The sequence below is a fragment of the Polyodon spathula genome, chromosome 53, assembly GCF_017654505.1.
Source record: "Polyodon spathula isolate WHYD16114869_AA chromosome 53, ASM1765450v1, whole genome shotgun sequence".
Taxonomy (NCBI): domain Eukaryota; kingdom Metazoa; phylum Chordata; class Actinopteri; order Acipenseriformes; family Polyodontidae; genus Polyodon; species Polyodon spathula.
Genome location: NC_054586.1, coordinates 44,919 through 68,370, shown reverse-complemented (window position 1 = coordinate 68,370; position 23,452 = coordinate 44,919). Strand labels below are relative to the sequence as shown.

Sequence of the window (23,452 nt, the reverse complement as noted above, 5' to 3'; positions counted from 1 at the left end):
ATTCAGAAATGAAACGCTTTTTTTGCTTCTTAGTTTATTGCATTATTTTTATTTTTATTTTATTTTATTTTTTTTTGGGGGGGGGGGTTATTGCATTTATTTTTTGCATTGCATAATTGTTTTCTTCAGCATTTTCTTCCTCTTTACAAAAACAGGTGGCAGGGATGGGAGAGGGGGAGGGGAACGTGGGAAGAATAATAACTTTGTTCCTTTTCTAGCTACCTGACTGTGATGATGACACTATATCTCAGGAAGATGATGCTAACGTCATGACCTCTCTTTTTCATCCCCCCTCAAACCCGTGTGCTTGTCGTGCCTCCGCCAGCTGGCAGCTGCACACAGGACGGGCAGAGCTATAGCGATAAGGATGTGTGGAAGCCCGAGCCGTGTCGAATCTGTGTGTGCGACACCGGGACCATCCTCTGCGACGAGATAATCTGCGAGGACATTAAAGACTGCCCTAACCCAGAAATACCTTTCGGAGAATGCTGCCCCATCTGCCCCGCCGGCGAGACCTCCCCCGGTGGTCGTAATTTATTTATTTACCTTCCATAAATAAATTACTGTTGTTTTCTGTTGTATAAATAAAAACCCGTGGTTAACGGGACTCTGAGCGCCCGAGTCCTGTCAATCCATGGCGTTGTATACAAACAAACCAACCAAAAAGACACTTCTAACTCACTTTATACACGCATTGGATTGTTATTAATATTATTATTATTGTCTTGGATTCAGAATAGTACAGTTCTGAATTGGCCTTGGATATAATTGATATTTATTTGGCAGATGCCTTTATCCAAGGCGATCTCCAGGTGTTACAGTGCAGTACAGGGTTACAATGCACGCTTCGTATTTAAAATAGAGTGTGTTGGCAGAATCATATAGGACTGTACACATGTGGGATCTATTATGGAAACGCCTGGGTTTAAGACGCGGGCCAGTTTCTTCCCCCAGCGATGTCTGCTGCTTTAGACAGAATACCTCGGGCCTGATTTAAGAGGGGAAAATACAAAGACACGAAACACATGTTGGGCTCGAGAGCGTACATTTCCACAAACCCAATAAGGGAAGGCGGCTCCGGTATCCTTGCATTTGGCACAGGCCCCCCTGTGTTGATGGCATGGCCCGGGCTATTCGAGCATTACGCAGTTGCTTTGCAGAATTGTTCATTATTCTGAGCGGAAAGAATGCGGACGAATTCGAAGGGTCCCAGAGGCCTCTCCATGCTATATTAGTTTTACTTTCAAGCCAAAGACGATGTATAAATGGAGTTGAGAATGAACTCTAGAATTAGAAGTGGTCTTTTTAAAACCCGTTCTGACACCAGTATTATTATTATTATTATTATTATTATTATTATTATTATTATTATTATTATTATTATTATTATTATTTTGACACTGTGACCGTCAGTACCTTTATATTAAACGGTCTATAGAATATTCCCTATGACTCTGAATGAACTTGGAAGTTCTGTGTGAGTCTGCAGAAACCAGCCCAAGTATTCCAGCCTCACTTTTAACCAGCAGGCTCACACTGGTGTAGGAAGGGGTGAACTGAAAGCATTCATTGAAGTGCACACTCTCAGGCAATAATTCACTGTTTACTGCATGCATGCTAGCTAATGCTTTGAACCTGCTTTGTAAAATGCCTCCGTATTATTCCTAGATATTCACTGTCTTTTGCCTATTCTCCTCACACATGCTAGCAATTCCGTTACCTGCTTCAATAACATCCCTTTCTAGACAGTGGCTGGCGTAAAAGTAAAGTAACTTAGTTCTTTCATCATCATCATTATTATTGTTATTATTATTATTAGTTTATAATAGCCGCTGAATTGCGCTTACTGCCAGCAGCATGGGCACCTCCATCAAAGATAACGCAGCTCGCATCTCCATACCGCTGTGCTGGCTCTCCAGGGTAGATGGGTCTCCTCCTGTAAGTCAGTTAGTCTGTTTTGTAGGCCCCAGTCACTCCCCTACCTCCGTCCCTTCCTTCCTCGGCTAGGTTGTTCCTGTCCTGTCTCTTGTAGTCGGCGTGTTAACGGGTGATTTGTGTCTGTTAAAAGAGCTTTATTAACCTGTTTGTGGTTTTTCCCCCCCGACTACAGAGCAACCTGGCCGTAAGGTGAGATGATTTGAACGATTTTTGATTTGCTTTAAATCTTCTAAGTGTTTATATTACAATAAGAAAACATACAACTAGATTATTATTATTATTATTATTATTATTATTATTATTATTATTATTATTATTATTATTATTATTATTTCATTTTAATCCATTGTTTTATTCAGTAGTAGTGTTTGGTATTGTAAATAAATAAAGGAAATTGATTAAAACTGAAAACCTTTTTTTTTTTTCTGCTACAGGGACAGAAGGGTGAACCAGGAGATATAACAGATGTAAGTGTGTTTTTCAATCTGGAACAATTCATAAATACACCAGTTTAAAAAATAGACCAAGAATCAACAATTCAGCTGTTAGAACTCCCATCGCCAGTGAGATCAATTGTAGATGCACGATCTGTAGCAGGGCACACCTTGCTATATTTTGTCTACACTAACTAGAATACCCATCACTGTAGACATCATATATTGATAAGAACTGTTTGAAGCTGATATAAACAGGCACTCCTCCTAGATGTAGCCCCACAGCCTCTCTACTGTGTGTGAGAGACCAGCCTTCTCATTAGATCTCTTTACTCTGTGTGTGTGTGTGTGTGTGTGTGTGTGTGTGTGTGTGTGTGTGTGTGTGTTGGAGACCAGCTTTCTCATTAGATCTCTTTACTGTGTGTGTGAGACCAGCTTTCTCATTAGATCTCTTTACTGTGTGTGTGTGAGACCAGCTTTCTCATTAGATCTCTTTACTGTGTGTGTGTGAGACCAGCTTTCTCATTAGATCTCTTTACTGTGTGTGTGTGAGACCAGCTTTCTCATTAGATCTCTTTACTGTGTGTGTGAGACCAGCTTTCTCATTAGATCTCTTTACTGTGTGTGTGAGACCAGCTTTCTCATTAGATCTCTTTACTGTGTGTGTGAGACCAGCTTTCTCATTAGATCTCTTTACTGTGTGTGTGAGACCAGCTTTCTCATTAGATCTCTTTACTGTGTGTGTGTGAGACCAGCTTTCTCATTAGATCTCTTTACTGTGTGTGTGAGACCAGCTTTCTCATTAGATCTCTTTACTGTGTGTGAGAGAGACCAGCTTTCTCATTAGATCTCTTTACTGTGTGTGTGAGACCAGCTTTCTCATTAGATCTCTTTACTGTGTGTGTGAGACCAGCTTTCTCATTAGATCTCTTTACTGTGTGTGTGTGAGACCAGCTTTCTCATTAGATCTCTTTACTGTGTGTGTGAGACCAGCTTTCTCATTAGATCTCTTTACTGTGTGTGTGTGAGACCAGCTTTCTCATTAGATCTCTTTACTGTGTGTGTGAGACCAGCTTTCTCATTAGATCTCTTTACTGTGTGTGTGAGACCAGCTTTCTCATTAGATCTCTTTACTGTGTGTGTGTGAGACCAGCTTTCTCATTAGATCTATTTACTGTGTGTGAGAGAGACCAGCTTTCTCATTAGATCTCTGTGGCAGGCTGGCGAGTGGATAGAGGCCCAGAGACAGACTGCAGTTCAAAAAAATAACTATTTTCTCATTAAATAAACACAAAAATGTGTGTGCACAAGGGCCAAAACAAAGCAATTTAAACACAAAGAAAGACAAAAAGCATCTCTTACAAAAATAACAATCTCCAGGCTGGGCAATGCCTTCACTGGATTCCAGCTTTCTCATTAAATCTCTTTAAAAAAAAAAAAAAAAACCAACTTTCTCATTAGATCTCTTCCCCCAAATGAGAAGCAGAGGCCTCCTTTTATATCAGGTGGCTGGGCGCTGATTGATCGTTAATCAACCCAACTTTCTCAATTAGATCTCTTTACCCTGCAGGTGTGGAAGTTAACCCCATCCCTGCCTTTCTCTTTAGCAGAGCTCTGCTTTGCCACAATCTCTTTACTGTGTGTGTGAGACCAGCTTTCTCATTAGATCTCTTTACTGTGTGTGTGAGACCAGCTTTCTCATTAGATCTCTTTACTGTGTGTGTGTGAGACCAGCTTTCTCATTAGATCTCTTTACTGTGTGTGTGAGACCAGCTTTCTCATTAGATCTCTTTACTGTGTGTGTGAGAGACCAGCTTTCTCATTAGATCTCTTTACTGTGTGTGTGAGACCAGCTTTCTCATTAGATCTCTTTACTGTGTGTGTGAGACCAGCTTTCTCATTAGATCTCTTTACTGCGTGTGTGAGACCAGCTTTCTCATTAGATCTCTTTACTGTGTGTGTGAGACCAGCTTTCTCATTAGATCTCTTTACTGTGTGTGTGAGAGACCAGCTTTCTCATTAGATCTCTTTACTGTGTGTGTGAGACCAGCTTTCTCATTAGATCTCTTTACTACGTGTGTGTGAGACCAGCTTTCTCATTAGATCTCTTTACTGTGTGTGTGAGACCAGCTTTCTCATTAGATCTCTTTACTGTGTGTGAGAGAGACCAGCTTTCTCATTAGATCTCTTTACTGTGTGTGAGAGAGACCAGCTTTCTCATTAGATCTCTTTACTGTGTGTGTGTGAGACCAGCTTTCTCATTAGATCTCTTTACTGTGTGTGTGTGAGACCAGCTTTCTCATTAGATCTCTTTACTGTGTGTGTGTGAGACCAGCTTTCTCATTAGATCTCTTTACTGTGTGTGAGAGAGACCAGCTTTCTCATTAGATCTCTTTTTATTTGGCTCTGCAGGTTGTAGGACCAAGAGGACCGGGAGGCCCAATGGTACGAGTATTTTCAATCATTTCCTCCTTTTTATTAATTTTTTTTTCCAGCTTTTCCAGCCTCGAGGCTGAACCCCAAATGCCTGACGCTTTTCTTGTTACTTTCTTCACAGGGACCTCCAGGAGAACAAGGACCAAGAGGCGAGAGAGGAGACAAAGGTGACAAAGTGAGTATTAAAAACCATCCAAGCTGTCAAAAAAAAAAAAACAGATTAAACTGGGATTCTAATGACCTGCAATCTACCTGACCACTGCATCCCTGTAATACAATAGAGGACTCACGGCAGTAGGTAAACCAGACTCTTTGCGAGTCTGTTAATAGGTGAGCAAGGTAGCAATGACTAGTTGTTTCCTGGCTGACTGATCTGCACGGTCTGATTCAGAGCGTGACTGTCGGTGGTGCTTTTCTGACTCCCTCTCCCTCTTCTCCTCCTCCTCCTCCTCCTCTTCCTCTCCAGGGCAGTCCCGGCCCTCGCGGCAGAGATGGTGAACCCGGCACTCCTGGCAACCCCGGACCCCCTGGACCACCCGGACCCAACGGTCCCCCTGGCCTTGGCGGAGTAAGTATTGCCCCACACCCAGCAGAGAGCCTCCGCAGACAGGGTGACAGGTACTGCCCAGAGCGAGGCTGGCGAGGACAGGAGAGCCCTGTGCGCCGCTGCGCTCCACTTCATACACTGAGAAAGAGAGGATCCATCCTGCCCTGCAGTCTGCTCTTCTGCTGTTACACCGCAGACTGGGGTTCACTCCAAAATCGGACTAGAGATTAAAGATCTCAAAAGTATTAAAATGTGCGCTTGCAGCCACCTGATGGTAATGTATTTAAATTGCACTGTTATATCATTAGCAGCAGCTGGGTTTTTTTTTATATAATGTGCAAACTCATACCCAAATCCCAAATAGGATACCGTAGGACTGCCAGTAGTTTGGCAATAGCACCCGCTGTCTTACTGTCCCGTGACGGCTCAGGCTGGCATTGTAAACAGCAGTGACTGCGGTGGAGACGTCCTCCGACACTAACCTTGACATTTCCATCCCCTTCTCTCCTGTAGAACTTTGCTGCTCAGATGGCAGGAGGTTTTGATGAGAAAGCTGGTGGTGCTCAAATGGGCGTGATGCAAGGACCAATGGTAAGATCATCCCTATTGCAGACTGCTGCCCTCTACAGGAAGGGAGGGGGAGTCTGTCCCTTTTAAACTGGCCAGGTTGGAAGCCCAGAGCGTCTGAGCTTCTTACGCCAGGACAGTGTCATGGGAGGCCAACAGGGCATCCCAGGGAACTGACAGCCCCTTCTGCACAGTGCAGCTCATTGAAGCTCGTTTGTGTTCAAACAAATATTTAATATTTGACCAGATCAAGGCATTCAGTGTTGCTGTCAGTAAACACTGAATGAGCCCCACAAAGTAGCGCTTTACTCCAGTTAAACCTCATGTATTAGTCTTGAAAAGAGGCCAGTAGCTGTGGGCCCTGTTCCAGCAGCAGCAGCAGCAGCTTTCAGTGCTGAGAATGCCTTTGATCAAACCAGGCTTGGCAGCCACTACATGGGAAGGCCTGATGACTTATATTTGCCACTCCTCGGCCCTACTGGGTTTGCAGTTCAGAGCTCTGTGATGAAAGAGGCTGCCCAGTCGACCGTGCCCAGCGTTGCATTGCTGCCGGTTTCTTTAAGAGGGCACCGCAAAGCGTGTCTCATAAATATGTAGCTGCAGTGAATTTATATAGCCCATATCCCTGCTTCCTTGGCTAATGCACGCTTGTTTGGACAGATCCTGTGGATTGTAGCACACAGGTTCTGCTGAAGGAGTTGGTCTAGCACAGTGTTGCTCTTTGTCTCTAACCTGGATTCTTGTATTGTTTTTTTAGGGCCCCATGGGTCCCCGAGGGCCACCCGGCCCCACTGGCGCTCCTGTAAGTACCTCTGTTCTTTACAAAGCGAAAAGCCACACACCGGTGTATTCAGAGTACACTTCTAAGAAGTGTAATAAAAAAGCAATATGTAAAATGCTAAAAGCGGCGATTGTGTTGTGTTTCAAACACATGCAACCCAAACAAAGCTTACCTACCACTTCGTGGTACGCCAATGCATCCAGACCCAGCGTGCTATTATAACTCTTTTATCTTGTGTGTGGTTTAGACGCCCTCCAGGGCACTTTTACTTCACAAGCTGCAAAGTCCCAGGCAGTTTTTAGTTTCAGTTATTGGAGGGCGTGTCATTGCAGCGTTCCACACTGAAACAGGGGCTTGTTTGTCTTGATTAAAAAAAACCTTGCTGATAATCTTCGAAAGAAGCCCGGGTTGGTTACACACATGCACGCTGCTTAATGAAACTGCCCGAGTTGTTTGACCTCCGGAGCGCCCAGCTTGCTGGCCTCTGCCTGTGCTTGGGGAGCTGACGAGTGTAACGGTGTGTCTCCTGTCTGTGGATTTCAGGGCCCACAAGGTTTCCAAGGCAACCCCGGAGAGCCTGGTGAACCCGGAGCTGCTGTGAGTATCAAAGCCGCGGCTGTGAGCCGCTCAAATAAAGACAAAATGACAAGAGCTCTAGAGCGTTCCCGGGAAGCGAGCCGTTGCAATCGTGTCATTATGTGCAAACCAGTTAGGAATTGGCAGGGAATTTTAATGGCTGTATTAAAATGCCAGTTTTAACAGCTGGAGGTGGCACAGGGTTAATGTACCTGTAAATCCTTATTGCAGTCTTAATCTCACCAAACACTGCCGAGTTACACAACATGCAATATTTACTATGACTGCACTTTGCAACATTTACTAACACTGCATCCGAATAACTAGCTAACAAACTGCATATATTTAAAACGGCTGATATGAAATTACATAGAGCCCCACAGCAACACAGATGCAATGTTCTGTAGCTCATGAATTCTACAATGGAATCCCAGTGCAGAGAGTGATATAGTGTTCCTGACAGTGACAGTGCCCTCTTACAACAGCTTTGTTTTTCTTTAGGGTCCCCTTGGTCCCCGTGGTCCCCCTGGACCTTCTGGCAAGCCTGGTGAAGATGTGAGTACCTTTCTTGGCATCACTATGATCAACATCGTCCTGTAGCTTGTTTCTTTAAAGAGCCCTGCACACCGAACCTGCAGTTCTACCATTTGGCCACCAGATGGCGCATTTGCTATCAAGCCGTCGGAGAAACCGCACTTGCTGCATTTGCCCACCAAGTGGTGCTATGCTGTTAAGTTTTTTTTCAATCCGATTACAATTAAAATGGTTAATAACAATGGGCAGGAGACACGATTCTGGGTTACATTTTGCATGCTCCTCCCTAGTAAAATGTTTGGAATGTAATCTTCCAGTACTAGCCAGGACTGCATAAGGTGTTTCAGTGTCTGACATGTGAGTTTTCTCTCTCTCTCTCTCTCTCTCTCATTCAGGGTGAAGCTGGCAAGCCTGGTAAATCTGGAGAGCGTGGCTCACCTGGGCCCCAGGTAACGATCTCAACAGTTCAGCCGTTCCTGATGTCTGTCTTCTTCTTATACATTCATTATTATTATTATTATTATTGATGCTGAAGCTCACCCTCTACCCACTCTCTCTTTCATCCCGCAGGGTGCACGTGGTTTCCCAGGAACCCCTGGACTCCCCGGGATCAAAGGACACAGAGTGAGTGTTTCCGGAACGGCCATTTTGGATGTGTTACTGCATTGCTCTGCGTTTGCAGATCTGTGCAGTCCAGCCAAGGCAAACCTCTTGCTAACCCTCTCTGTGTGTGCGTGTGTGTGTGTGTGTGTGTGTCTCTCTCCTCTGCAGGGTTACCCAGGTCTAGACGGGGTGAAGGGAGAGGCTGGAGCTGCAGGCGCAAAGGTAGGAAGAGCACAGTCGTTTACGGCCATTAGTGATCATCTCTTATTTTTTTTCTTCATTATGCATGAATCCTTCCTTGCCCTGTCTCTCACACTCTCTCCCTCTCCCTCTCCCCTCCTGCAGGGTGAAGCTGGTTCTCCTGGTGAGAATGGCGCTCCCGGTCCCATGGTGAGTAGAAAGATCATTTCTGTACCAGTCCTGCCAGGCCTGTCTTCAGACAGTCGTGTCTCCTGCTTCCTGATCCCGCCTCCCGCTGGGAGCCAATAGGAATCGGCACAAACCAATATGAAGACTTACTGGAGTGGAATACTGCAACCCAGTACAGTGCATTGGTATTGCAGCGTTGATAAATCGACGGTTTTTCATTTTGAACCTGGACCGCTGTGTAGTGGTCTTTTAGCAGAAGACAGTATTCAAACCCAACAGATCTTTAGTAATGTGTGTTTCTCTCTCCTCTTCTTTCAGGGTCCACGCGGTCTCCCCGGCGAGAGAGGGCGTAATGGACCTGCTGGTGCTGCTGTGAGTGTCTCCCTGTCCCATTCTCCTGCACTCCCCTCTCCCCTCCTCATACTCCTCCCCTCTCAATACTCCCCTCTCCCCTCCCCATTCTCCACCCCTCCCTATTCTCCCCTCCCCATCCTCAAGTAACCTGGCAGAGCCGATCCAATCAGAGCAGACTCTTCCCCACAGACAGACAGACAGACAGACCTACCCGCTCCTCAGAGAGATGAGACCGGGGCAGCGTCAAGGCTCCTGTTTTTAAACACTGTAGTGATGCAGAGAGTAAAGCTAGATCAGTCAATGGCTGAGCTGAGCTGCAACTCAGCCCAAGGATCTCCTGGGTCCCAGTCACTCTGCACTAACCACTGAGCCACATGACAGTCTGTGGCAAGTACAGGCTACACATTCACAAAGCTGCCAGTCATCCACACAGCCCTGCAGTCTTAAAAAGGGCTTTTCATTTGGCTGTGTGTCTGCATTGAATTGGATGCAAGCGAAACCCTTGTAAATCCCATATTAGTTTCACCACAATGAAAAACAGCATTATATCAGAATCCCAGCAGCCAGTGCAGCAGAAACCAGGAAGGAAGCAGCTGTGCTGAACTCAAGGAGTTCTGGTTGTTGTAGTTTTTTACTTTACTTCCTGGCCCAGTGTAGACTACAGTTCTACATCGCGCAACATTCAACGTTTATAACTTGCAACCTAATTGAACTGTGTGTCTCTGCCTCCCCCTACAGGGTGCTCGTGGTAACGATGGTCTGCCTGGTCCCGCTGGTCCTCCTGTAAGTATAATAAAACGAAGTCAAAGCCGCGAACTTGTTACCAGCCATTGATAAATACAGCATGTGCAGATTACTATCCCAAAGGGTTCAGTGCTTACTGAAGGACTGTTCTCTTAGAGAACACAGAATCACATTGAACCTTGCATTGTTCAGCTTGGCATTCGCTGTTCTATTGCCACGTGAATGCAGCGTGCTGGCACAGTGAGTGCTCTTATCTGTAAGTTCCTTTGCTGGTGTATGAAAGAATGCCACAGTGAATGATCAGAGTGGGAGCCCCTGCCTCATTTCTCTCTCTCTCTCTCTCTCTCTCTCCTCTCTCTCTCTCTCTCTCTCTCTCTCTCTCTCTCTCTCTCTCTCTCTCTCTCTCTCTCTATCTCTCTCTCTCTCCCAGGGCCCCGTGGGTCCCGCCGGTGCTCCAGGCTTCCCCGGATCTCCAGGTTCTAAGGTATGTGTTGGCTCAGGCAGAACCCGCCTGTAGAGCTGCAGAGAGGGAGCAGAAACAGCCAGTGAACCCCCCCCCGAGAGCTTTCACTGCCTAGCCACAGAGACCCAGGGGAGGGACAGGAAGGGAAGCCCACATATTCAAGGCATACAGGCTGAGAAGGAATGGCTGATTCTGAGAGAGATAAGTCTTTGCTGCTGTAGGATAACTAGCCAGAGGCTAGTTTTTTTTTTGTACAGAAGAGTTGAATTAAATTGCGGAACTGCATTCTTTCAGCCGATCTTGTTTTTCAGAGTTTTCAGAGAGCTGCTGAAGGGAGGGGGGTGTGGACTTGAGAAGAAAGATGCAGTGTGAAAGTTTGTTAGGAGCTTTTGAGCTGACGTGAGTGAGGAAAAGTTTTTCTTGGTGAAAGGGGTCAAAATAAAGAGAAGTGTACAGCTGCGGCCAAAAGCTTATCACCCTCTAGAATGAACTAGTTTTGCTTCAGAAATAAGTAATGTTACGTTAACATTCCAGAAAATGTGTGTCTGTGTGTGTGTCTGTGTCTGTGTGTGTCAGTGAGTGTGTCTGTGTGTGTGTGTGTGTGTGTGTGTGTGTGTGTGTGTGTGTGAGAGAGAGAGAGAGAGTTTAATTCTGATTGGTTGTGATGTTTGGCTCCAGAAATCTTTTAATTAAGAGCTTGTTAAGTTTACAGGGAATCTCAGGTCATTGAAAACACAGGGGCAGGAGGGGAAGGGATTAGCCAGCTGTTTCTCTCTCCGAATTCCAGAAGTTTTCAGCGGGGAAAGTTAGAGACCAATTCAGCTTCTCTGTATGTTTCTCCATTGACTTCCAGCCATTGCCATGGTGATCAGACAGAGGTCTAACTGTGCCATACCGATAGAAAAAAAAAACAAAAAAACTACAAAACAATAAAATGAAACAGGAGCTTTTGTAAGAGCGAGCGGGGAGTCTTCGGGGGGACCATGTGACGACATACCTGTTCAGGTTGCTTCCCCCTCATGTCCTCCACCAATGAGAAGCAGTGAGAGCAGCCAATCAGTACGAAGCTCAGAGCAATGAAAGAGGTGGACAGCGGCCGCTATTGGCCAAGCCAGTCGGTTCAAGTGTTTCATTGGAAATCGTTAGCTAACCGCTTGGCCCCACAGCTCTCCTCCTGTGAAAAAAAAGTGTCTTGGTCATGTGATCTTGGTGATGTCATACACACAATCAAACTAAAACCCTGCAAAGGAATTCCTTTCACCTAGTTTTATAGGCAGTCTGCCTATGACCTCTCCCGTGGGCTCTGATTGGCTGGCCGTGTTATGACTTCAGAGTGGGAGTGGCCTACAGAATCATAATATTTAGATGAGTTGCTGAGTATATTGGCAGCGATCCCTTATTGCAGTTCTGGGGCCCATTATACACTTGGCTGAAAGTATTGCACTTTTGGGACAGCCCCTTCCTAAACACATGCCCGCCTCTCCCATGTATAAGTGTCTGAGGAAATATGTGTGGCCATTAATCAGAACTGAATTCCATGGCATAAAGCAGTTATTACTGAATAAGTCCAGTTAATTGACTTAAAAATACAATGAAAAATGAAAATAGTACAAGAGGTGCCTAATTTAACCTATGAATGTAGGCTTGACAAATTATTTACTATTATACTTAATTCAACAAGCAGAGACACTAACCAGGCACTATAGGCAAAGGGTACCCTGATCTTGAACAGCCATACAGCAGTAGTGTGTGATCCTGCGTGCTTCTGCTTCTGTACCTGGATGAATGAAGTGATGGCTAACCTCCTGTGTGTCGCTCTCTCTCTCGCCCCCTGCAGGGTGAAGCTGGTCCCACAGGTGCTCGTGGTCCTGAGGGAGCTCAGGGCCCAAGAGGCGAGTCCGGTACCCCCGGCTCTCCGGGCCCCGCCGGCGCTTCTGTGAGTCTCTTAAAGGACAAGATGTGCGTCTTCATGGCTGTGACGTTCCGGCTGTTTCTCTGACTCTGTGTGTCTCTCTTCCATGTTTAGGGTAACCCTGGTACTGATGGGATCCCCGGAGCTAAAGGTTCAGCTGTAAGTGTTATTAATGAGTCACTCAGCAGACGCTTTTATCCAAAGAGACTTCCAGAGACCAGGGGGTGAACTCTGCATCATCAACTGCTGCTGCTGCTGCTGCAGAGTCACTTCCAGTATGACATTTATATTATTATATTATTATTATTATTATTATTATTATTATTATTATTATTATTAGCATTTAGCAGTGATTTGCAGGTATTACAGAGCAGTACAGGGTTACAGTGCAAGATTAATATTTAAATACAGTATAGTTTACAGTAAGTGCAAATAATACTACTAAAATACAATATGAACTAGGATGCAACAATTTAGGGTTACAGCAATTTCTATCCACAGTGACACGGTAGTGCAGTAATGCATCAGCTGAGGATCCAGTAAGGTGGTGCTGAGGTCAGGCGAGTCCAGGGCAGAGCAGAAAGGGGTAGATCAAGAAACATTTGTTTAAAATTATGGGGGAAAAAAAGATAGCTGTAATTTTAGCTGTAATCAAAGATAGCTGTAATTTTAAATCACAATGGCTTTGGAAGAAAGTATTGAAAAAGGTCCAGGCAGTACAACACAAAGGAATGTCAGCAATCTCAGTGTGTTGCCACCTTCAGGCCAGGACTGGGACTGACATGCAGAAATTGTGACTGGTGAATAATTGTGTCTCTGCTTCCCTCTATAGGGTGCTCCTGGTATTGCTGGTGCTCCTGGCTTCCCTGGACCACGTGGACCCCCTGGACCTCAGGGTGCAACTGGGCCTCTTGGGCCAAAAGGTCAACAGGTAGGTAACCCCCAAAACTGTGCCAGAGCCCCCTCTGAACTGTTCTCACTCGGGACGGACTGCTTGTCATCGCACTCCGCTGCTCTGCACCACTGAAGACACACAATGCTATTAGAAACTAAACAGATAAGAGAATAGATGTGCTGAACAGAAGAGGGAAGTAGATGTATCAGCTGCACCTGTAACGTGGGATCTATTCATAAAGAATAACAGGCAGGTTTATACACTGAAATACAGATCCAAGCACGCCGGCACTGCCCTGCAATCGCTTCAGTGCATCACACAGCAATAACCCAGGTAAAGACAATCTGGAGAGCCGAACCCTTCATCTTTAAGATGCATCAGAGGAAATGGTCACATAGAAACAGAGTCACTTCAGAACTCAAGGGATGGAGTCTGGTCTTAGCAACCTGTTCCGTGTGGAGTGCCGTGGTAACACCCACCTCTCTCTCTCTCGCTCTCTCTCTCTCTCTCGCAGGGTGACCCCGGTATTCCAGGATTCAAGGGTGAACACGGTCCCAAAGGCGAGCTCGTAAGTACACCTGCACTCATTAACATTGCTGATGCTCAGGCTGTTGGCGTCGGGTGGAGGCTGTGTTTGTTTGTGACTAATCCAGCTTTTTTTCTGGATGCGCCACACAGGGCCCTGCTGGTCCTCAAGGTGCCCCCGGCCCGGCTGGAGAGGAAGGAAAGAGAGGCGCCCGAGGAGAGCCTGGCGCTGCCGGCCCACTCGGACCCCCCGGAGAGAGAGTGAGTGAAACTGAACTGACACCAGAGCCAGAGCTAGGAATACAAGCTTCAGAGCACAGCTCAGCTGAGCTGGACTCCCAGCTAGAACACAGGCTTCAGAGCACAGCTCAGCTGAGCTGGACTCCCAGCTAGAACACAGCTGAGCTGGACTCCCAGCTAGCACAGCTCAGCTGAGCTGGACTCCCAGCTAGAACACAGGCTTCAGAGCACAGCTCAGCTGAGCTGGACTCCCAGCTAGAACACAGGCTTCAGAGCACAGCTGAGCTGAGCTGGACTCCCAGCTAGAACACAGGCTTCAGAGCACAGCTAGAACACAGCTGAGCTGGACTCCCAGCTAGAACACAGGCTTCAGAGCACAGCTGAGCTGAGCTGGACTCCCAGCTAGAACACAGGCTTCAGAGCACAGCTGAGCTGAGCTGGACTCCCAGCTAGAACACAGGCTTCAGAACACAGCTGAGCTGAGCTGGACTCCCAGCTAGAACACAGGCTTCAGAACACAGCTGAGCTGAGCTGGACTCCCAGCTAGAACACAGCTCAGAGCACACAGCTGAGCTGGACTCCCAGCTAGAACACAGGCTTCAGGAGCTGGACAGCCCAGCTGAGACAGGCATCAGAGCACCAGCTAGAACACAGGGTTCAGAACACAGCTGAGCTGAGCACTAGATAGAGAAGTAAAGGCAGTGACTGGGGGTGGGGTAGGGCTAGGTTTAGCTAGTTGACTTGTAGAGCTGTCTCATGGATCAGCAGAGAAGCTCATAGCAGTACAGTATACACACCGAGTGATATATACTGAGAACTATAGCTTTAAACTCAGTAGTATCTATTACTATAGCTTAGAAGCCAAGCCCCTGCCTTTTCACAAGACTACAATACTGTATCATTCTCTCATATCAACTTCAAACACTTGATCCTAATTGAGAATCTGTATGAAACAGAACTGTTAGAGTTTCATGTTGGTTTACCAATGCTAATCTCTCTCTATTCTTGTTGCTAGGGTGCTCCCGGTAACCGTGGTTTCCCAGGTCAAGATGGTCTTGCAGGTCCCAAGGTAAATGTCGCCATGGCAACCTGTAGAGCATTTCTAATCCAGGATTGCACCCAGAGTATCCTATTGCAAATAATATAGCGTGCAATTACAACCCTTGGCGCTGCTCTAGAATACATCCCTAAGATGCAGTTACAGCATGTGACCACCAGGTGGTGCTCTGTGTCATGTTAAACAATAATCATTTAAATCAGCAATTATAAATACGTAAAAGAGGATGACAATGTACAGTTTATCATAAAGTCTAATTCTTTTTTTATGTACATATCCTTACCCTCTGTGGTACGTACTTGGACAACGTGTCTCTGTGTAAACAGAAAGCTCACGGAGTGAATCAGGATGATGAGAGCTGATCAGAACCAATGTGCTGCTGAGTGTGGCAACGCATCCCAGCAGGGCTGTGCCTTGTGTGTGCAGTGACTGATCCCTCTCTCCCTCCCTCTCTCTCACAGGGTGCCCCTGGCGAGCGTGGTCAGCCCGGTGTTGGCGGTCCCAAAGGTGCCAACGGTGATCCCGGCCGCCCCGGAGAGCCTGGCCTGCCCGGTGCCAGAGTAAGTACCGACCTGTAGGCTTGGCGGTCCGGTCGTGAAAGAAAAGGGCTTGATACCTGGAGGTTCCCAGTTCAATCCCAGCTCAGCCACTGACTCACTGTGCGTGTCCCTGAGCAAGTCACTGAACCTCCTTGTGCTTCAGATGAGACGGCAAACGAACAAGGTCGGCAAACGGACCATGCAGCAGCAGCAGCTGTGATGCACAGCTCGCCCTCTAGTCTCTGGAAGTCGCTTTGGATAAAGGCGTCTGCTGAATGACTCATTAATAATAATAATCTCCCCATCGCCCGTCCGGATTCCTGATCCACTCCTGGACAGCAGAGGACGCTGAGGAGTGGGGAGGGCGTGGGCTCAGCACAGCCAGGAAAGGGAGCTCTCCTGGTAGAGCAGCTGGCTGCTGGATTCAGAAATCCTCCCCGATTCCTCCTGTACTGGTGTCTCGGCAGTGAACTGGGTGGCTGATAGCTGGAGCGGGTTTAGCTAGTTGAGATCCTGATGGTGTGGAGATGATCCAGACCTCACTAGTCAAGCTAAAGCAGTGGATCCCTTAACTGCAGCTTGCTAAACCTCATTTTCTCTCTGCTCTGCCTGTAGGGTCTTACTGGTCGCCCTGGTGATGCTGGTCCTCAAGGCAAAGGTGGTCCATCTGTAAGTATTGTCTTTATAAGGAACATGATATATAAACATATACACCTGTTAGATTAGTCAAAAACTAACACAGAAATGCATTTTCTTGCATGCCTACTCTAGTGTATGGACTCAAGGAGTCAAAACAACATGAATACACCTCTTAATGTAAAAGATACCATGAATACACCTCCTAAGAGTCATGCAGCAAGCAAAATTGAGCTGCAGTAACCTGTATTGAGGCTTTATGAAGCTGCAGGATAGGGAGCCAGCCAACTGTGAGTGGTGAGAGCCAGCTTTCTCAGAGTTACATGGGCAGTGCCATGCACACACAGGGAGACACACACACACACACATATATATATATAATATATATATATTATATATATATATTATATATATATATATTATATATCTCTGCTTGGTTGTGATTGTGTTCTGATCTCTCTCTCTCTCTCCCTGCCCGCCTGTAGGGTGCCGCTGGTGAGGATGGTAGACCAGGACCCCCTGGCCCCCAGGGTGCCCGCGGTCAGCCTGGTGTTATGGGATTCCCCGGACCTAAAGGAGCCAACGTAAGCGCGCCACTTCGACCCAGCTGAAGATCGTTAATACTGCACTGATGGTGCTGCAGCACGCGGTAAATCGGGATTGATGTGGTTTAACTCCTCTCTGTGTCCTTTTTGTTTCTGTCCAGGGTGAGCCCGGAAAGGCTGGCGAGAAGGGATTGGTTGGCCCTCCAGGTCTAAGAGTAAGTCATTAACCTGTTTTTAATACAAAGACCGCGCGTTCAGAGCTCCCATTGCCCTGTGCGAACACCGGGTCTACCGTAAATAAGGGAAAGGCATGGTAAAAAAAACTGCAAAAATACCATGGTTTTACTACAAACTACAGACATTACAACCGGAGCGACTGCAGCGAGCAAACTCATCAGAGGCTTTCACGTCTGCTCATAGCCAACACGTCGCTACTGCAGCCTGAGATGCTTTGTTTTCAGCTGCAGTTGCTGAAGGAGTTTGTGATGACAGTGCACACCAGGACTACTCCCTGTGAACCCCAGCTAGCGAGGGAGGGAGCGAAGGAGGGAGGGGTCCGTTGTGAACAGGGGCGTGTCTGCTTGCTCTCTTCTCTTGCCCAGGACTCACGGATCTTTGTCTTCTTGCACGCAGGGTCTGTCCGGTAAAGACGGAGAGACAGGCGCTGCAGGACCCCCAGGCCCGTCTGTAAGTATCCTCCTCACTCTGCAGATGCTGACTTCATTGCACAGTCGTTTTATTACAAGGGGAACGAAAAAGAGGTCTCTGAAATCCTTGTCATGAGAACCGTTGTCGTCTTTGATATTTAAGAGCGTTTCAAGCCAGTGCAGAACAGCAGTGAGTCAGTTTAAATGCAAGACCACTTTCTTATAAAGATGCGTTTGAAAAGCACCCATGCACTGAGCAGTTTACTAATCTGTAATGTATAAAAATATTTTTTAATATGCCAGACCTGTTGTGTAACTCAGATGTTTCATTCCATATTGTTCAATTATTTAAAAAAAAAAAATCCACCTATGAAATAATTAACCATTACTTGCTTTTACAGTTTTGCCAAATAAACTAAACTGAATTTACGATACAGTGATCAGATTTTAAATGAATTAGTGCACTGGCCACATGTGGGTGCAATCCCAGCCTTGTCCACTAGATGGTGCTCACACTAATGCTGCTCTATAGTGATGATGATGAAGGTCTTGTGATTCCATGTCCCTTTTCTCTCATTAGGGCCCAGCTGGCGAGAGAGGAGAGCAAGGTCCCCCAGGACCTTCTGGATTCCAGGTGAGTGTTTGAATGACCAGATATCCTTTAATTGCACTTAGTGCTGTATTTTAACACACTCTTTGTCTTGCACCCAAACTGATGGAAGCCTTTTCCTTTCCTGTCTGATTCCAGGGTCTGCCCGGACCTCCCGGCCCCCCAGGTGAAGGTGGCAAGCCAGGTGACCAGGTGAGTGACCCGCCCTGGAGCAGCTGAAGAGCCAGCCCAGCCTCGCTCACATAGGGGTTAATATAGATACATATATATATATAGGGGTAGGGTTAATCGAGACGTATTTAGCCTACTAAAGAAAGCATATCAGTGTAGCTAGTACCTGAAATGTTTGTTGTTTTAATATTGCATTGGATATTTGTAGAGTTTGTAGGTTCCTGATTCCTGAGCCTGCAGTCACTGACACTGTGCGGTACCTGTATTAAACTGGATCCTCTCTCTCTCTCTCTCTCTCTCTCGCTCTCTCTCTCTCTCTCACGTCCAGAGCTCTAGAGATGCGAGCACGGCTCTCTCACTCTCCAGAGGGAACGCCTTCGTCACCTGTCCACTGTGCGTCAGACGTCTTTCTGTAAGTATAGTCTGGTGCGATCCAATTTCTCACAATCAATAAGTCACATAGCATTATAACCTGAATCAACATCTCAAACACCAAGTACTGTAGGCTTCGGATTTGGCCTGTGAGCCAACCGTATAAACGGGACTCTCTCTCTCTCTCTCTCTCTCTCTCTCTCTCTCTCTCTCTCTCTCTCTCTCTCTCCAGGGTGTTCCCTCAGAAGCTGGTGCAGCAGGCAGAGCTGGTCCCAGAGTGAGTTTCCTCCAAGCCTCCTGCCTCCTCATTCACTCCCTGTCACACTCCATAGACAGCAGCTTCCACTGAGAGCAAAAGACATCTCCTTTGATTCGCAGCCCGTCCACGTACTGGGCACTGTACCGGAGCCTCTCGAGATACAAGCTTCTACAGACACTTTCTAATGCACTAGAGACTCTTTATAAAACACTGAACGCAGCAGGCATGCCACACGAATGGGGCTGTGCTTAAACCGTACCTTAAGTTGAAGGAACTTTATTATTAATATAGATAACACTATGGGATGTGGCCACTGGGTGGTGTGTTATATTTAGTAAAAAAAAAAAAACATTCTATGAAACCGCAGTTACAACACATGTCCATCAGATGGCACTGTGTGCTATGGCAGGGACTATTGTAAGTGAATTGACAGTATATTAAAATAAGACAAATGTTTTCAGTTTCAATATTGTAAGTGACTCCTGCATGTGCATACACACCAGAATTGCTCCTGACTCTAACCCCCTCTCCTGGGCAGGGCGAGCGTGGTTTCCCTGGCGAGCGTGGATCTCCAGGTGCTCAGGGTCTTCAGGGACCCCGAGGTCTGCCAGGAACTCCCGGAACTGACGGCCCCAAGGTGGGTACCCTCCTCTCCCCATCTCCTTCTCCATGTAGTGGCATTCAACAAGTCCTACAGACTGCACTGGGAGAGCCACTCTGATAGATCACCTCACTGATGGAGGCTCTCTTGTAAAACGTGTTGCAATGCCCTCTGTGTTCTTGTGTGCAGGGTGCGACTGGCCCATCTGGTGCAGTAGGAGCCCAGGGACCCCCCGGCCTGCAGGGAATGCCCGGTGAGAGAGGCGCTTCGGGGATCTCCGGAGCCAAGGGTGACAGAGTGAGTAACCCTGGCACAGCTGATACAGCCCGGGAACTCTTATCCCAAAACAAAACAGCAAAATAACCTACCAAAACAAAAAGAAGAAGTTCACAAAACAAACTAAATTATAATGGCAGTGAGACCACCGTGTACTGGCACGACAGCGCCCCCACGTGGACAGTGTAATAATAACAGCAGGATGAGCGTTGGAAGTTTTCTAGCGGGTAACGAATGAGTCGTTGTTAGTAGCTCTGTGCAAGGTCTAGCAGGTGTCCTGGCTGGGCTCGCTGTTAACCCTTGCTTTGCTTCTCTCTCTGTCTCTGACAGGGTGACGTTGGTGAGAAGGGACCCGAGGGAGCTTCCGGTAAAGACGGTTCACGAGTGAGTATCCGCCTGCTGACAATGCAGGCCAGCGCTGCACTTTCATACCCACCGCCTGTCTGCTGTTGAACTGATCGCTCACCGAGATCTCTCCCTCTCTCAGGGTCTGACCGGTCCTATTGGTCCACCCGGCCCAGCTGGTCCTAATGGAGAGAAGGTAAGAACGAAAACAGAATAAATATATACACACATACACTGCTATGCACAAGTGCTGGAGGATTATGCCGGTGCGTTAACGTACGGTTGCTCATTCATACTCGTACTGCCTTGTGCAAAACCATTCAGTAGCAGCGCGTGAGAGGACGTTTCAAGAACAGTTATATATAATAATGATGATGTGAGCCGTCTACACGGCCCTTCGGAAGATGCCAATCACCCTACCCCAGTCTTATTGATGAATGACGCTCCCGATCCTGTTATTAACTCTGGCTTACCGTCCTATGAGATCAAACGGCAATGCCTCCAATGTGAGAAGGGAGACCTGGTGTATTTTATATACACGGTTGATTTTGGGTAACTGTGCAAAAAAAGCCTCAATGTTCCGATTACCATGGGCAGCGGATACCTACTATTATATAGATGTTACCTGTATAGCCGCCACAGTTTATACGTCTGGTGCAGCAAGATTCAAGACATAGTCAGGGATATACTGCTATATATCAGATGTTTTGATTCCGCTGTGGTCATTCACATACACGTCTGAGCAACAATCGGGTTATATTGGGAGGTCTGCAAGGGGGACGCCGTGTGGGTGTGGTTATAATAAATAAATAATGTCGTGCAGCGTGTTTGGGGGATGTGACGAGTCGTGGTGTGGAGCATCTGGTGCGGGTTCTGTGATGGGGCTCTGATAGCGCTATGCCTCTGCAGTTGGTAGTATGGGAGTTCAAGAGGTGATGCCAAACATGTGCCGAGACTAATTTAGCATCTTGGGGGTGTGCAAAACCGACTCAGAATGCTGGGTTCGAATCAAGTACATTATCGCCCTATGTTCGATACGCCTCACACACTTCACTACAATGTGGTTAGCGTCGTAAGATAGCATGGGGGTCCCCTCGGCGGCCACTGAGTTGAGCGTGAGGAAGACGATTTCTTTATCGTGAGCTCGGCGCTGACATTTACTCAAAGTCATCCATTAGGGTATTGCCTACTGGTGCTGCAGGTATATCTACCGGCTAGCATGTATTTGGGCACATCATGGGTTGCGAAAAATCCCCCCGAGTCTAAATAAATAAATAAAGTTAAACGTGTTTTTTATTTTTAAAATTTAATGTCGATTCACAAAAAAAAAATCTTACATATACCCTTGTGAGTGGACCATAGCACCTGGTCTGCGACCAACTAAACTAAGCATCATATGGCTGGAGGTTTTGCGCAGATTGAGAAAACGTGTCGATTTCACCGTAAAGATACCCATAGCTAAATCTAACGGGATGGGAGACGTGATACGAACGTGGACTTCAAAGGAAGTGCTGGGGGTTTGAGCTCTGAAGACTTAGAACAGGGATAAAGTAAAGGGACATCGTCGACCTATGGTGCGCCACGGTGTGGAAATCTAAATGACAGACAGGTCGAATATGTAGGGGCGCGCTGGTTGATTCTATGGTAGTATAACCCCCTCCAAAATGTCTAAGACTTTTGCACAGCAGTGTACACAAATATAGATAGATTTGATGAGTGTAATGCTTGCTCACCTGCTTTTTCTTCTTCTCCTCCAGGGTGAATCTGGTCCCTCTGGCCCTCCTGGAGCAGCTGGAACCCGCGGTGCCCCTGTAAGATTTACTGTCTGTTTTTATACAACCGGCACAATGTATTTGCAAAAAACTTTAAGATACTTCTTTAAAAAAAAAAAAGATTACGCATCGGCCTAGTGACGCCCTGGTTCCGGAAGCAAATCCTGGGACTCGAGTAGAACCTCAACCCTGGAATAAGCTGATGAACAGGGGATGGAAGTGATCCTGTATATTGCAGCACGGTGCTGTTTTTCATTGAAGTTCAATTAGATTAAAATAACAGAGTAACATTTACATTGTTTGGGAAGCAAACTTTTCTAGAGCTTTTCTTTTTTGTTTTTTTACTAAAAGTCCAAGGCCTTGTGATTCCTTGCAGTTGTGGTAAAGCCTGAGTCTTGAGTATGGCCTCTTCCCTTTCTCCTTTAGGGTGATCGTGGTGAGAATGGTCCCCCTGGGCCTGCTGGATTCGCTGGTCCCCCTGTAAGTATCTTTCTATAAAACACTCTTAAGATCTGGGTTTACTCTTTTAAAAACTGAAGCCAGATGCAATCAAGTCTTCTCATGCAGTCGGGGCAGCCTTGTCAAAACCCTTCCAGTTATCTTTGACTCTGCAGATACTTTTATAAATACCAGATCTGCACTCAGATAGAGTCCCAGATACATAATACATAATACATAATAGCATTTCCTGTAGCAGGCTTGTGAGAATGATGCACTTGATGCAGTGATGTTTACAGGCAGCAAGCATAACATCAAGTAACATTATCATCCAGCACAAATAGGTGATACCATCTGTTAGCTGTTATTACCTGGAAAGTTTGAGTGGATTGCTCAGCACTGTCTCGTCCCCCCTGCAGGGTGCTGATGGCCAGCCTGGTGCTAAAGGAGAGCAAGGAGAAGGTGGACAGAAGGGAGATGCAGGTGCCCCAGGCCCACAGGGTCCTTCTGGAGCTCCTGGCCCACAGGTAACAGCCCAATACCATGGCACAAGCACTGAAGTGCAGTGCAGTCTTGAAGGAGAGCCGTGGTTTCACACTGGAGTGGGTGCTGAGGACTGTGCAACAGCACAGTATTAAGCTGCAATGTGACGTCAAGGGCCTCCCCGTTCAGGACTATTGCTGGAACCGAATCAGTCTTCTTACCTGTTCTGTTCTGTATCTGTTTAGGGCCCAACTGGCGTGTCCGGACCTAAAGGTGCCCGCGGTGCCCAGGGACCTCCTGTAAGTATTATTATTATATATATAAAGAAATGATGCACACAACAGCTAGCTGAGAATACCTCCACTCTTGTAGTGAATTAAAAAATGCATTTGAGATGTCTGCAGCTGCAGAACAGCAAGCCGCTTGCAAGATCTGTCTCTATGGGTGGTTGTGCTCTGGTAATGAATGACTGCGAGCGGAATTGTAACATATTTCAGTACAAATAGTTGATTTTTAAACGGATGCAGTAAGTAGCTGTACATTCTCTAACAGCGTCTGTTTCCTCTCGTTCCCACTGCAGGGTGCAACTGGTTTCCCTGGTGCTGCTGGCAGAGTTGGTCCTCCTGGCCCCAACGTAAGAAAACATTTGTGATCCGGGTTCGAGCGGGGTGCAGCTCAGTCATTTCAGGGTCCAGTCCCTTTGGACGCAAATCAGAATGAGCTACAAATGAGCAGAAGAAGAAAATATCACACAGCTGTCCTTGAGAGAGAGAGAGAGGAGAG

At 46.7% G+C, this 23,452-nt stretch overlaps 1 protein-coding gene across 1 annotated transcript; it reads left to right on the top strand.

Moving 5' to 3' along the window:
• Positions 1–273: 273 nt before the first annotated feature.
• LOC121307142 (collagen alpha-1(II) chain-like) lies at positions 274–23,348 on the top strand (the record flags this gene model as incomplete). Its single annotated transcript, XM_041239274.1, has 40 exons — positions 274–526; positions 2,111–2,127; positions 2,373–2,405; positions 4,785–4,817; positions 4,930–4,983; positions 5,275–5,376; positions 5,869–5,946; positions 6,680–6,724; positions 7,247–7,300; positions 7,781–7,834; positions 8,209–8,262; positions 8,384–8,437; positions 8,585–8,638; positions 8,762–8,806; positions 9,104–9,157; positions 9,878–9,922; positions 10,314–10,367; positions 12,184–12,282; positions 12,373–12,417; positions 13,091–13,189; positions 13,668–13,721; positions 13,832–13,939; positions 14,934–14,987; positions 15,437–15,535; positions 16,130–16,183; positions 16,636–16,734; positions 16,857–16,910; positions 17,329–17,382; positions 17,923–17,976; positions 18,091–18,144; positions 18,728–18,772; positions 19,293–19,391; positions 19,545–19,652; positions 19,962–20,015; positions 20,119–20,172; positions 21,734–21,787; positions 22,175–22,228; positions 22,606–22,713; positions 22,915–22,968; positions 23,250–23,348. Coding segments are annotated over 40 exons (2,712 nt in total), but the record flags the coding sequence as incomplete, so codon positions are not given.
• Between the last annotated feature and the right edge of the window lie 104 nt (positions 23,349–23,452).